The following is a 13,534-nucleotide window of genomic DNA, read 5'->3' on the forward strand; positions in this document are numbered from 1 at the left end:
TTAAGAATGAATCAACAAGATCAAGAAAATGTAGGTGTTTATTTAAGGTGTGTGGATATGTTGTTAAAGAATTAAACGCTTCAAAGTAGACTATTATTAACAGTTTATTATCCTCAACTTATTCATGATGATATCGACGTAAGATTTATGTTTAGGAGAATGAGTGAAAATAATGTGTTACATCTTTGTGTTCGTTCCAACTGCAGGTGCCTAGAATGTTTAGGATAGATTTGATGTCATTTATTATAATGTGTTGCATAATGTTTCACTATTGTCGAATTTCAAACATTTGTGTAACGTTAACATATTGTCGTCTTTGTATAATGTTAATGAATCATTGATAAATTATGTATTGTTATTGTCTAATGCTTTGTGGTTGTTGTTATATTGGTTGAAATTTATCTGGAATTGTTGTTTAAAATTATAGGTAAAAACTTGTCAGTCTACATTTATTGGTGTGAACGGTAGTTAACTACCGCTAAAGGTAAAAATGTCATTTCCATGTGTGTTTAGGAAATAACTGATGTGTGAAAAGCAATTTTATTATTAGTAGCTTATTTCCATTTTCCACATTTCAATCCATCGCAAGCTAGGCATAGGCTTACATTGTTGAAGTTTGATACTTTGGCAATTGCTCTTTAGACACCTTAAATTAAGACCAACAACAATTAATGAACAATAATTAATTGCCGTTCAAACACTTTTTAAATTGGTAAATCGATTTATAATATTCTTCAGCGAGACAATTACATACCGTTTAACATGTTTTATGAGCATATGAGGAATTTCTATATGTCTAAAGAGCAATCTTATGCTACTTTAGTTGGAAAAGTAGTTTGGATACGAACTTGAAGGCTGTAAATGATTCCATAATCTTGAATTATATTGTTATTAGGTATTCCTCCCGAGTAATTAGAGGCTGTTAATTTACAACTAAAATGTTTTTTTTTTAGTTAAATATGTTTTTAGTCGTTAAATTTTACACCTCTTTGAAGAATAGTCCATACATTTCATTAAATGTTTTAAAAATCCTCAAACTTTATACCTGTTATCAAAATTAGTCGATGTTGTTAATTCTCTAACGGAATGCTAATGTGGCCGGTAGTGGATCCCAATTATTTTTGGGTTAAATATGTTTTTAGTCCTTACATTTTGCGTGACTTTGAAGAATAGTCCTTATTATTTTAGAGAATTTAAAAACATTTATTGAAATGTAAGGACTATTTTTCAAAGTCACGCAAAACGTAGGGGCCAAAAACATATTTAACCTTAAAATAATTGGAACACACTAACTGCCACATCAACATTCAGTTAGAGAATTAACAGCAGAGACTAATTTTAATAACGGAGATAAAATGTAAAGATTTTAAAAACATTTAATAAAATGTGAGAACTATTTTTCAAAGGGGAGCAAAATACAAGGATTAAAAAACATATTTAACTTATTAACTTCTTTAAACTCTTAATTCAATCAAGTGAGCTACGCATGAGAGATCATTTCATAAAAATGGTTCGTGCATAAGTTAAGTTGTCGTGGAGTGAAAAATACTTCTATTTTTTTTCAAGACCAAATTATAATATATGCAGTTTTCTATTTCATATATGCAGTTTTCTTAAAGATTGAAAATGAGTTTTCACTCAAAAAAGGAGCTTCTATTTGAGGTGTACCGATACTCTGCTTCATAAATTTATAAATTAATAATCATTTTTTGAAATAAATTGTTATTTATCATTATTTATATTTTAGAAAATACCATCTCATGAGAAAAAAAACATCATTTCATTGTTTATATGAATTATATTAAATTTTTAACATTTTCTCATAAAAAATAATCAATATTCTTCATTATGAGCAATAAAAATTCAAAAAAAGTAAATTTTATTTCATCGACACTTTTAGTAAATAAGATTTAATTATTATAATTGTCAATGATAGAAAATAATTATTTTTTCTTCAAAAAACAATCAATTTAATTATTAATTTAATGTTTGGTGTACCGGTACACTCAAAATATTGAGTGTACCATAGAATTTGCCCTCAAAAAATTGTCTTAACAAGCTTCTTTCCTTTGACCACCAATCATCTTTGCCTTTAAAAGTACTCAAGTCTCTACAATCCCACATCTCTCTAAGTACGCTTCTCATTACCATTTTCGTGAAAACCAAACATATTGATGTTGAAGAATATTGAAAAGCACTTCCCTAAATTGACCTGAAATAAAACACAAAAAAAGGTTGCATAATTTATGCAAAAACTCACAATTCCCATAAGGCATGAAACTTTGCAAAAAAGGCATGGAAGCTTATACAAATTTGCATAACACTTAAGTACGAAAATGATAAAGATATCATTGAATCACACTTTTTTTTGTCTTTTATTCTTGGGACTTTCTTAATCGTTGTCAAATTTAGAGGAAAACATGGGTAAACGTGGCAATGACAAAACCCTTGGTTCAAAGAATGTGCAAAACACAAATAACTCCTTGTGCTTCACCCCCTTGATTCTCTATTCTCCATGAAAACCCACATTCTTATTCTTCAAATGCACGCATACCTAAGCTTGTGTGTGAATGAGACATTCTTTCTTTGCTATTTACTCAGAATGTTACCTACCATATACTGCGCTTTAATAGGGATTCCAATTCATGCAGATTTCCTGCATTCACGCAAATTTTATATTTGGTTTTTCTAGATTAAAAAAAACTGCATGAAACCTACATCCTCCGATTTTGATCCATCGACAAACAATGCATCTGACTGTATGAATAATGTGGAAAACCTAACCTGCAAGGAATTCGAATCATGGAGGGTTGCCATATAGGGTGGTCAATGCATCATTGCTCTATTTATAATTACATATTACTAAATGCACTCAGTCAACCAACGTGGTTGAATTTAGCATAAGGAGTCTTTTATAACATATCGAATCAATATATGTCAGAAACTAAGCGATAGAGAAGTTCATATTTAGCGTACGACATGTCTCAAATAAGATTACCTTAATTGTAGGAAAGATATGAAAAACAAAAAAATAAACAAAAAATCATTTATATAGATGTATTTTTAGGGATCATTTATACTAATTGTCACTTAAGTTGAAAGGAAAGTTCTATCGGACAACAATGTTGTATGATACAGAGTGTTTGGCGGTTAAGAGCCAACACTAGAATCAAGTAAGTGTAGCGGAGATGAGGATGTTGTGTTGGATGAACGGTAAGACTTAACGGGATAAGATTAGGAATGACACCATTAGGGAGAGAGCGGGGGTAGCACCTATAGTAAAAAAGTTGGTAGAAAATAAGCTTAGATGGTTTGGACATGTAGAGAGAAGACTTGTTGATGTCGTCGTAAGAATAGTAGATCAGATGGAGGAGTCGTATCAAAAGAGGTAGAGAAAGACCTCGAAAAACTATAAGAGAAACCATTAATTAGAAAAGATTTAGAGGTCAATGAGTTGGATCCAAATATGATTTATGATAGAGCACTATGACGTAATTTGATTCATGTAGCCGATCTCACTTAGTGAGATAAGGCTTAGTTGTTGTAGTATTTATACAAATCGTCACATTATCCTATGTTTAATAATAATTGTTAATTTCAGTTTTAAATGTAATATTAAATTATTATTATCAAGTATTATGTGCATCACTAACAAGATATTTTTGATAATTTTTTTCCTTTCAAATAAAAGATATTTTTGATAATTTTTTTGTACAAGATATTATGTGCATTACTAACAAGATATTATGTGATATTATTTTCTATTTTATGATAAAGAGAATCAACCAATGATTAAGAAGATTAATTTTTGTCAAAAAAGAGATCAATTCGATTATGACAAAAAGATAATTTAATAATATTGTTATTCTCTTTTATTAATTTATACATTCTCCTTAATTTATGTAAAATAATTTATCATAGCTTTTGTTGAATGTATGAAACAAAATATAAAATATTTAAAATTGGCGACATTAATCACTTTACAATTCAATTTTGTGAAATGAGTAAAAATTTATAATTAACGATGCACATCCCGTATTAAAAAAAACGAGGCTCATCACTTTACAAGTAAATTTTATAAAAGTATATTAAGCAAAATATAACATATATCATAAATTATCCAATATCCATGCTGGTCACCTACCAGATTATTTTACTCACCAAGTTTAGTAGTCTCTCCTGAATATGACGAAATGTGATTTAAAAAAAGTTGGCTTATTTGATTCAATGGTCCCTCAAATAATTTCAAGTTTTCATTTTGATCTCACAATTAATAAAATATACCTTTTGATCCCTCACTTTTTCCTCTGTTTGTCAAATAAATCCTAACGGTTAAGTTTAATCCCAAATGATGTATATGGTGGACCAACCTTAAGAGTGGTCCACCATAGACCTTATTAAATTTTTTAATTTAAACCGTTTGATCAATTTTTTAAAAAGATGACCATTGAATTATGCGTGTCTATTGTAACTTACGGTGTATCAACAACAACTCTTTCTTTCTTCATCTTCTTCATCCTCTTCTTCATCTTAATCAATCAAATTCATTTCTTAATAAAAATCCAAAAAATTATTTCCTCCTTCTCATTCAAAACAACAACAACAAAAATCCATAAAAAAATTCTCATAGCTATGGAAAGTTTCAATTGCAATAGTATTCTTTCAAATCATTTCAATTGGTTTATTAATTCAACAGGTGGTCTGAAAGGTTGGTGTTCGTTTTTGCAGATAATCTAGCTTCTTTATGTGTGAATGGTGTGGAATAAACGTAATCATAATAAATTGTTTAAGAATTTAGAACGTTTCATGTCATAGTTAATGGATAAAAATAAGTTTTATCTCTTTTATCAATTTTATTTATGGTTTTCAGTAGTGGTGGTCGAGCCAATTTGCATGTTTGGCATCGGCTAATTTATTTTGAAACTTTTAACTAATTGTTTGTAAATTTTAGTGATTTTCGTGTACACCTTATGTTAAGAAGACTATTTTGTCGGTGTTAATATATTTCATTTTTCCTTGTTAAAGAAAATAATAAATTCAAATATAATCTTAAAAATGCAGGTGTACTAAATTTTCATGAGAGACTTTAATCTTTACAGTTATACACAAATGATATTCAACTAAAAAATAGATATTCATATTCAAAAACAATGAAAAACATATTTTATCCCATGTAATAATTGATGAAATCTGAGAGAGAAATCGTGATCACTTATTTTTTTGTTTTAAACCGTAGAGATTAGAATAAAATTGGTAAGCATCTGGAGCGAAAATCCAAATGAAATCTCTTTGCATTAATTGGTTAGCAATACATACAGCTGGTTTTCACCTATCTAATCTAACAGCCATGCATTATTACTTCTTGACCTTAGAATGACCCCCTGCCATGACATCATTCATAAATCATTACATGCAATGCAACGATCTTTGCATTTTCTTTTTCGAGTACTGTATGTATGATATTTGCATATATTGATTGCTGGTATTTTGATTTGTGTGATTGTCTTGAGGGACTGATCCAAAAATCTACATGACAAAGGATTGAAAATTGGGTTGGAAGTCGACCAACTAGAGAAGAGTTATAGTTCGACTCAAAATTCGACTGTTTCTTTTCAATTCGAACTTGATTTGATTCAAGCTTGCGAACAATCGACTTGAAGACTATAGTAAAAGAGTAGTGTTATTTGAACATCAATTTGCTTAACAACTAAATGGACAACCACATTTTTACCAAGAAAAGTATGTATTGGCACAAATATCAAAGTAATAGAGAGATAAAGTAAAAATATAATGTGAGTATGAGAGATAAAGTTATCACAAAAGTTGTTAAAAAATTGTTGTACAAATATCATTTCTCATAATAAAATGAACACTACCATAAAAAACACATTCTTTGGTAGTGTTCATGGTTTCTTTTGACTTTATGGTTATTAATTGTTTCATTAAGCTTTGAATGCAAGCACATGTATACCATTGGCCAATTATATTGTGCCACCTATCAATGTTACTTTATAAATGTTTTATTTAATACTCTCTCCGTTCCGAATTAGCTGAGCCATTTTTTCTTTTCACACATATTAAGACAACTATCATAAATGCAAAGTGGAATATATTGAATTGGAAGTTGTGAAAGTAGTATAAATTAGAGTTATAACAGGAAAAATAATTAGAGAAATGATATTTGTACAACCAATTTGTGACAACTTTTGTACAATTTTCTCTCTCATGGTCGCATGATGTTTTATCCTCTCTCTTCCTTTTTCTCTCTCCATTATTTTTGACCAATAAGAAGAGAGAAAAACAAAGTGTCACTAAAGTTGTCATGGAATGGATGTACAAATATCATTGCTCAAATAATTAATATTGTATTGAAAACTGAAATGACCCAGTTATTTTGGGACACTCTTTTTTTTGCAAATGGCTCAGTTATCGTGGGACGGAAGAAATATATTTTTTTAAAGGATGTGTCACGTGGCACAATTTAATTGGACAATGGTATATACCATTATGGTACACAAGTGTTATCCGGGAGAGAAGGGTGCTGTTCTAATTCCATCATAATCCTTTTTTGGTTTCTTGATTTATTTTTATGTGGTCATGTATATAACTAAATAGAATCACGAGTTTTTTTTTCTTATACTAAAATTTTGAGGTACAAAGAGAGTTTAAAAATATTGAAGATTTAAAGGTGCACGGTGGTCTTTGTAGTTGAACTTCATTGTTGTTTTATTTAGTTGGGACCAACATAAAAATTTTATTTTATTGTAATTGTTTTTTAGAGTTTTCTCTATTTTGGTAAATTACGTTTGTTACATTTTTTTTATTACACTACTTTAATTAAGACTCAGTTATAGACCATGCCATGTCTTCAAGACTTTCAAGTATAAAAAAAATACAAATCTTGTCTCTCTTTGTTATTCCACCAATGAGATTTTTTTTTTGTTACACCACCAATGAGATTAGTATTTCATTTCTTTTACTATAATAATTTAGAAAAAAAAAAAGTTGCATTTATTTTCATTGTTACAACAATTTTGTTAGTTGATGGAAAAAGGGGCTACAAATTTACATATTATATACAAAATGTATTGTATTGTGATTGAGTTAACATTGTAGAGAAATCTGATAGTGTAAAGAATTACAACCAATGAAATTTGGAGTGGTAACAAGATGAAATTAACATTTATGAATTGAAACACAACCTTGCCTCTCAAAATCGTAAAGGTCACTATGAGGGACCACAATTTTCATGTTTTAATCTTCCACCAACTCTCAAGATATTACTAAATTTTTTTTTGCCAACTACATTACTCATAAAAAAAAAGGGTAGAGTTACCATGATAAGTTTACACAAATTAAAATTGTTTATTTGTCTTTCACTATTTATTTTTTATATATAACATAAATAGTTGAAAACAAATGGATGATTTTGATAGGTATCAACTCAACATAGATAACTCCTTCATCTTCGATTGATAGAAAAATAAATTTTTTCTTTTTATAGTATAAAAAAAGTTGTGTTATTTGAACTACCATTTGAATGACAACTTACGAGACAATCATAGATTTACAAATAAAACTAACAACCTCCATCCTAAGCTCTCACCTCTCTCCTCAGTAACTTCTCCACCGTCGTTCCTTTCTTCAACCGACTCCCAAATCCAAACTTACTCTATCAAGATGTAGCTGACCGTGTTAGTGGTGTGAAGAGCGGCGTTGGCCCTCCACACCACCTTTCTTCTAGATCTGGCCGCATCTCCGGCGTCGGTGGTGTTGGAAGAAGCTGTTTTCGGGTCTCGGCGCCGACGGTGCTGTGTTGTTTTCGTACCACCCTTCTTCCAGATCTGCCGCATCTCCGACACCGGTGGTTGTGGAAGAAGTTGTTTTTGGGTCTGACATCGATGGTGGTTTGTGGGTTTCGTTTGGGTGGTCGTGACTCTGGTCTTTGGTTTGTGTAAGAACCATTGTTGTGTTTCCGTAATGGGTCGTTGCTCGTTGATCTGCAAATGCTATTTCAAGCGGGTTGGCTTTGGATTTTGTTCAGGTCTGTAGGGAGGTTTTCGAGCTTGTGCCGTCGTTGGAGGCCATCGGTTCTTCGCGTTTTTGGGCTGGTCTTTGTGTGTTTTCTTTCTTTTTGCAGGTTGTTGGCCTTGTTTATGTCTATTGGATCGTCTTCGGTGTTGTTTATTTGTGTTGTATCCAATTGCTTGTTCGTTGTGTTGTGGTTGTGTGTTAGGGTTGTATTCTGTCAAGGGACTAGGGTTCAGGCTATTTAAGTTCTCCCTCAACCCTTTGGTGGTCACTGCTCTTCATTTTGGTGTTTTGTTTGTGTTTGTTTTGCAGTGTTTGTGCTTTAGGTGTTTTGTTCTGTCAAGGGTCTAGGGTCCAGGCCTTCTAGATCTCCCTTAGATTTTTGGTAGTTCACTTTCTTCTCTGAGTCGGTGTATGTGTATTGTCGGGGCTGTGTTTTGTCGGTGTTGCCTTTTTGTTCCTTCGAAGCCTTGCCACTGGAGGCCTCCTGCTCTTGGATTAGGATTTAGTTACTTGGTTGTTGTTGCTCGAAAGATCTAGGTGTGTACATGCTTTGTGTTGACGGAGTAGTCGTTTGTTGCACCTTAAGCCGTCCTGACTGCTTGGTTGCCGACGGGTTCATGTCTTTCACGATTAATCCTCCTTCTTCGCAACTCCCGGATCGTTCGTCTTCGTAAGGATCGTGGTGGTTTGTGGTTGTCTAGCCGAGGGTTGGGGTGTGCGCCGATCTATTCAGGTGGTGGTGATGCAGGTTGTTTTGGTGGCTGGTTTTGTTGTGTTCGAGCTGGTTCACTTTGCGCTATTGTTCTGCCTTTTCTCTGTCTTTGGATTTTGGCATCGGGTTATTGGTGGGTCGAGTTTTTGGATAGGTTAAGGTGTCTGCTCCGGTGGTTCGTGAGTTGAGGGGTGCCTTTTTGACTTGTGTAAGGAGTCTTGTTGACCAAACGCTTTTGATTCTAGGTCAGGAGCAAGTTTGTGTCTCAGGTCCTTTTAGGCTATTGTGATGTCTCCTCCGATAAACCAAAATTTGAGTGGTGGTCGAAGCTGATCGTTTGAAGCAACATCATTATCGGGTGCCTTTTTGATCACTGTTGGCAGACGGCAGTGTTGGTTCTTTGAGGAGCTGTTGTTAGGGGTTTCAGTTTTTTTGAGGGTGCTGGTGGTTTTTTCTTTGGGGGGTTTTGGTGTTTTTATTTTCTCTTTTTGGTGTAATACTTGAGTTTTAATCCCCTTATATATATATATTGCGATTAAAAAAAATCATAAATTTACAAATAAAAGTAGATATTGATACAAAAACCAAAACAATCCAGAGATAAAGTAAAAATGTAATGTAAATATAAAAGAGAAAGTTGTTATAAAAATTATCAAAAAATGGTTGTACATATATTCTTTCTAAAAAAAACAACTTATCGTGGACATATATTAGTTGTGATTTTCTTACTTTTTTTTGGCACGTTGGTTTGTTGTAGTTAATTGTAGTTAACATATGGTCGTGGGATGGAACGTTGCAACCAATCAAAGGCAATCTCATTTCATAAGAAAGCGATGATTTATGAGACCCGTACACACGTGAAGTGTGTGATAAATAAATAAATAAATACAACATAGATAAGACGTGTAAATTCAGTTTTTGTTTTTAGTACTCCCTCCGATGTGAATTATAAGAATATTTCAATTATTAGATTCATTGAATAATAAATATATTTGGTTTGTAATATAGACTAAAAACATAAGTTATTCAAAGAATCTAAAAAATGATTTTTTTACTTATAATTGAGATCGGATTGAGTATTTTGCTTATTTTTATGCTATGGTTCACTGCACTAATAAATAATTTTAACAGTTTTGTAGATTTTTTTTTATGATAAAAGTGATTGCATTTAATATGTGAATGAATAAAAGATGAATCGTTTGAAGGAAGTTCAATTTTCGATTGGAGAAACTTTTGACTACACTTATTTAACTCCAAGTTCAACTCAATACTACTCGATACTATTAGCGCCTCGTTTGTCCTAGAACAAGAGGATTAAGGAGTAAAAAACTCTATAATGTATAGTACTAGCAGACACTTTCTTTTACAACATGTATTCTCTTATTTGATGAAATTTACGTAACTATAACCATTTTATATGAAACTCATTTTTAATATGAAGAGATTCATTGCATGGAAACACATCAGAATCTAGAGTTGAGAAAGGGCCGGTGCCTTTTGGGGAGAGATTCACGGGATAGAAATACATGGGAAACACATAAGAGGCGAGATTGAGGCAAAATTAGGGTTTATCAAAAGAGAGAATCCTTAGGAAATAAAAGGCTAAGAGCCGGTCCTTTTTGTTATAGAAACTAGGGCCGAGAAACAATTGTAACACCTTGGATAGAGAAATCATCGAGTATCTTGGTCACATGAAAAGATTTGAGAAAAGTGTAGAAATTATGATTTGTTCTTAAAGAGTTTGTCGAAAGCTAATTTCTTGTAACTCTTGTATCTCTTTGTAACAAAACTCTTTGATAATGAAATGAAGATCTCTCTCTTTGTAAGAAATTCAAATTTTAATTGAAATAACTTTTGGTAATATTTTACTTAGAATCACCATTTTTTTTAAAAAAATACTTGGCTGACATTAATGTTTGATGACATTATTGTACGTAGACTTTAGTTTATTTTAGACGAGAGAGAACAACAAATAAATAATTAAAATAAATTATTTAGATGAAAAAGAATAATTAATTTAAAAATAAATAAAAACAATGTCGTCAAAAACTATTGTCATCCAAATAAGATCCATCTTTTTTCTTTAGTAACCAAGGGGTTAATAAAAAACATTAAAATACAATTATATTAATTAAAAATTAGAATTGATGTTACCACTGTAAACTTTTTTTTTTATCTCAGCAGCATTATGCGCACTGATTTACGGGTCTGCCATCAGGTGTTTCCCCTATGGTTATTTCAATGTATCTGCACAATGCCTATTAAGTAAAGAAAAAGATTTGTAGTTTTTGTACAATCATCTCATCTCATCATCACTCATGCATATTGATAATATTGCAATGCAATTACTTAATATCAGTCAAACAATCTTTTCCTTGACGACATCCTGACGACGCTTCCCTTCACTTCATTGTATCGCATCAATTTATCACTATACTATACTACCACTTGATCTTGTTGCTTTTTCATTATTTCCACTGTTTGCTCATACCAACAATTAAACTTCTTCATATTCACTGTTGATTTATCTTCTTTCCATCTGTTTGCAAAGATTTATAACAAACATATTGGAAAGTGCAGTACACAAGAGTTGAAATAAAGTTTATTGGTTCGTCACTCATAAGTCAAAATTATTGGCTTTTCTTAATAATAAGGGGTTATGCTAACAAGTTGAATTCAAAAATATTTTAACTTTAAAAAGTTAAATTTATAACTTTTCACCATTTCTTAATATAATATTTTTATTTTTATCCTCGTAACTATTGCCTTAAAGGTATTATTTAATATTTTCCTTAAGTTTAAGTGCTATGTTTATTGCATGTTTGGTTGGTAAACATGAGAAGTGTTATCAATGTAGTCTTACAAAAGATCATATCAACACTAATAATGCATCAAATTTTATCAAAACCTCGCAGTTAAACGTGCGGATGAAAATTGCTCCGTGGTTAAATATTTGAACGAAATACATCTATTTTATTTGACTTTTTTCTTCTTCCTGAGACAAAAAATATATATATTAAGAGTAGTGACCTCCTAAAATATACATCTATTTTATAATTTTGATACATTTAAGTATTATTGTGCCAACATTTTATACATTTAAAAATGAAAATATATAATTGTTTTAGTTCATGGATACAAAGAAGAACTTAGGACACAAGATAGCAAAATCTTATTATTAAATAAATCCTGCCCCTAGAGAACTTTACGACCTTCGAAAAGGGGTATCCCTACGTAAAGTGAGCCAGCCTAGAAAAGACAAACATGTAAATATGAGGGATTACGGTCTTATCGACATTGACAGCAAAATCTACATTTCTTACATACAATAGTCCACTACTCAATTACTCCTACATATCTTCCATTTTTTAAAGCAATCACTAGCACAACCTTTTTTGCCTCAATATTATAGTATTTTGAATTGATTATACTAAAATTGTGTATATATATACACACAAACACCTTTTGATATTAGGCACCATAATCACCATGAACATTGAAAGCTTCTCACACGACCCCACAACAACCATAACCACCACCTTAAACCTTCCAAAACACAACCCTTCTCTCGAAGGAATCGCTGCTATTGTCGGAGAACAAATCCTCTTTGGACCCCACCATAACAAAACAACACCTTCAACATGTGTTTCAAACCCTAAAACCCTAACCCTAACAGAACCAACCAAAACCAACAACACTAACCCTTTACAGAAAAACTATAGAGGAGTTAGAAAACGACCATGGGGAAGATGGTCAGCTGAAATACGAGACAGAATCGGAAGATGTCGTCACTGGCTAGGAACGTTTGATACGGCGGAAGAGGCGGCGCGTGCTTACGACGCGGCAGCTAGGAGATTGAGAGGTTCTAAGGCAAGAACAAATTTTAAGATACCTTCGGTTTTGCCGGTACCTTTATCACCAACTTCATCTTCTTCTTCGTCTGATATGAAAGGTAAGAACAAGAAGAGTGTACGTAATAGTGTTAGGAAGTGTTGTGTTGTTAGTTCTGTGGGAGAGTTGTTCAGTGGTGTGCCTGAAGTTAGAAGAGAAAGAGATAATAATGATAATGGAAATGGTGTCTTTGGTGGTAGAAGCACTCGAATGGTGATGTAGCTAGGTTGAATAGTCATACTTGGAAGTTCTTTTCTTCATAGCTTTGTGGGCTTTAGTTATGTTTTTTATTATTTTATTTTTTTTTATTTTTTTTATTTTTATAAATGGGTATTATGTAGGGCTAGAAATGAGTCGAGTTGAACCTGTCTGAGTTCGATTCGATTCGATAAAAATTGGTTCGGTTCGAAACTTGACTCGAGTTCGAAGCGAACCTTTTTTTAAGCTCGAGTTCGGTTCGTTTAAAGTTCACTAAGAGTTCGGTTCAGCTCGTTTACTCGAATTGTATATTTCACAAACCTTTTTTTTTTGTCAAAAATATTTAACATATTTTAAAAAAAATAAAAAGTAAAATTATGAAGCGTACATCACTACTGCAGCGCGCGCCCACACAGTACACACACCGGACTGGTTTATGAACCAAACGAGTCGAACCATATTTAGTTCAAGTTCAACTCATTTATTTAACGAGCTTAATTTTAAACTCAAGTTCGACTCATTAGGTTCATGAATCAAGTTTAACGAATCAATTATCGAATCTCGCACTCTTTTCGAGTTGGTTCGGTTCATTGTCAGCCCTAATATCATGGGAATTTGGTGGACTCATATTCACACATTTAAGACATTGGTAGCTTTTAAGATGGTCAAAATTATGTTTATATTTTAATATAAGTTTTA

General features: G+C 31.9%; 1 protein-coding gene across 1 annotated transcript; it reads left to right on the forward strand.

The window, feature by feature from the left end:
• The first annotated feature begins 12,235 nt into the window (after nucleotides 1–12,235).
• Nucleotides 12,236–13,037, forward strand: LOC11420501 (ethylene-responsive transcription factor ERF084). Its single transcript, XM_003604260.4, has one exon. It carries the CDS (start codon nucleotides 12,236–12,238, stop codon nucleotides 12,857–12,859), a length of 624 nt encoding a protein of 207 aa, XP_003604308.2. The 3' UTR covers nucleotides 12,860–13,037.
• Nucleotides 13,038–13,534: the final 497 nt, after the last annotated feature.

This window comes from Medicago truncatula, chromosome 4 (genome assembly GCF_003473485.1).
Source record: "Medicago truncatula cultivar Jemalong A17 chromosome 4, MtrunA17r5.0-ANR, whole genome shotgun sequence".
Lineage (NCBI taxonomy): Eukaryota > Viridiplantae > Streptophyta > Magnoliopsida > Fabales > Fabaceae > Medicago > Medicago truncatula.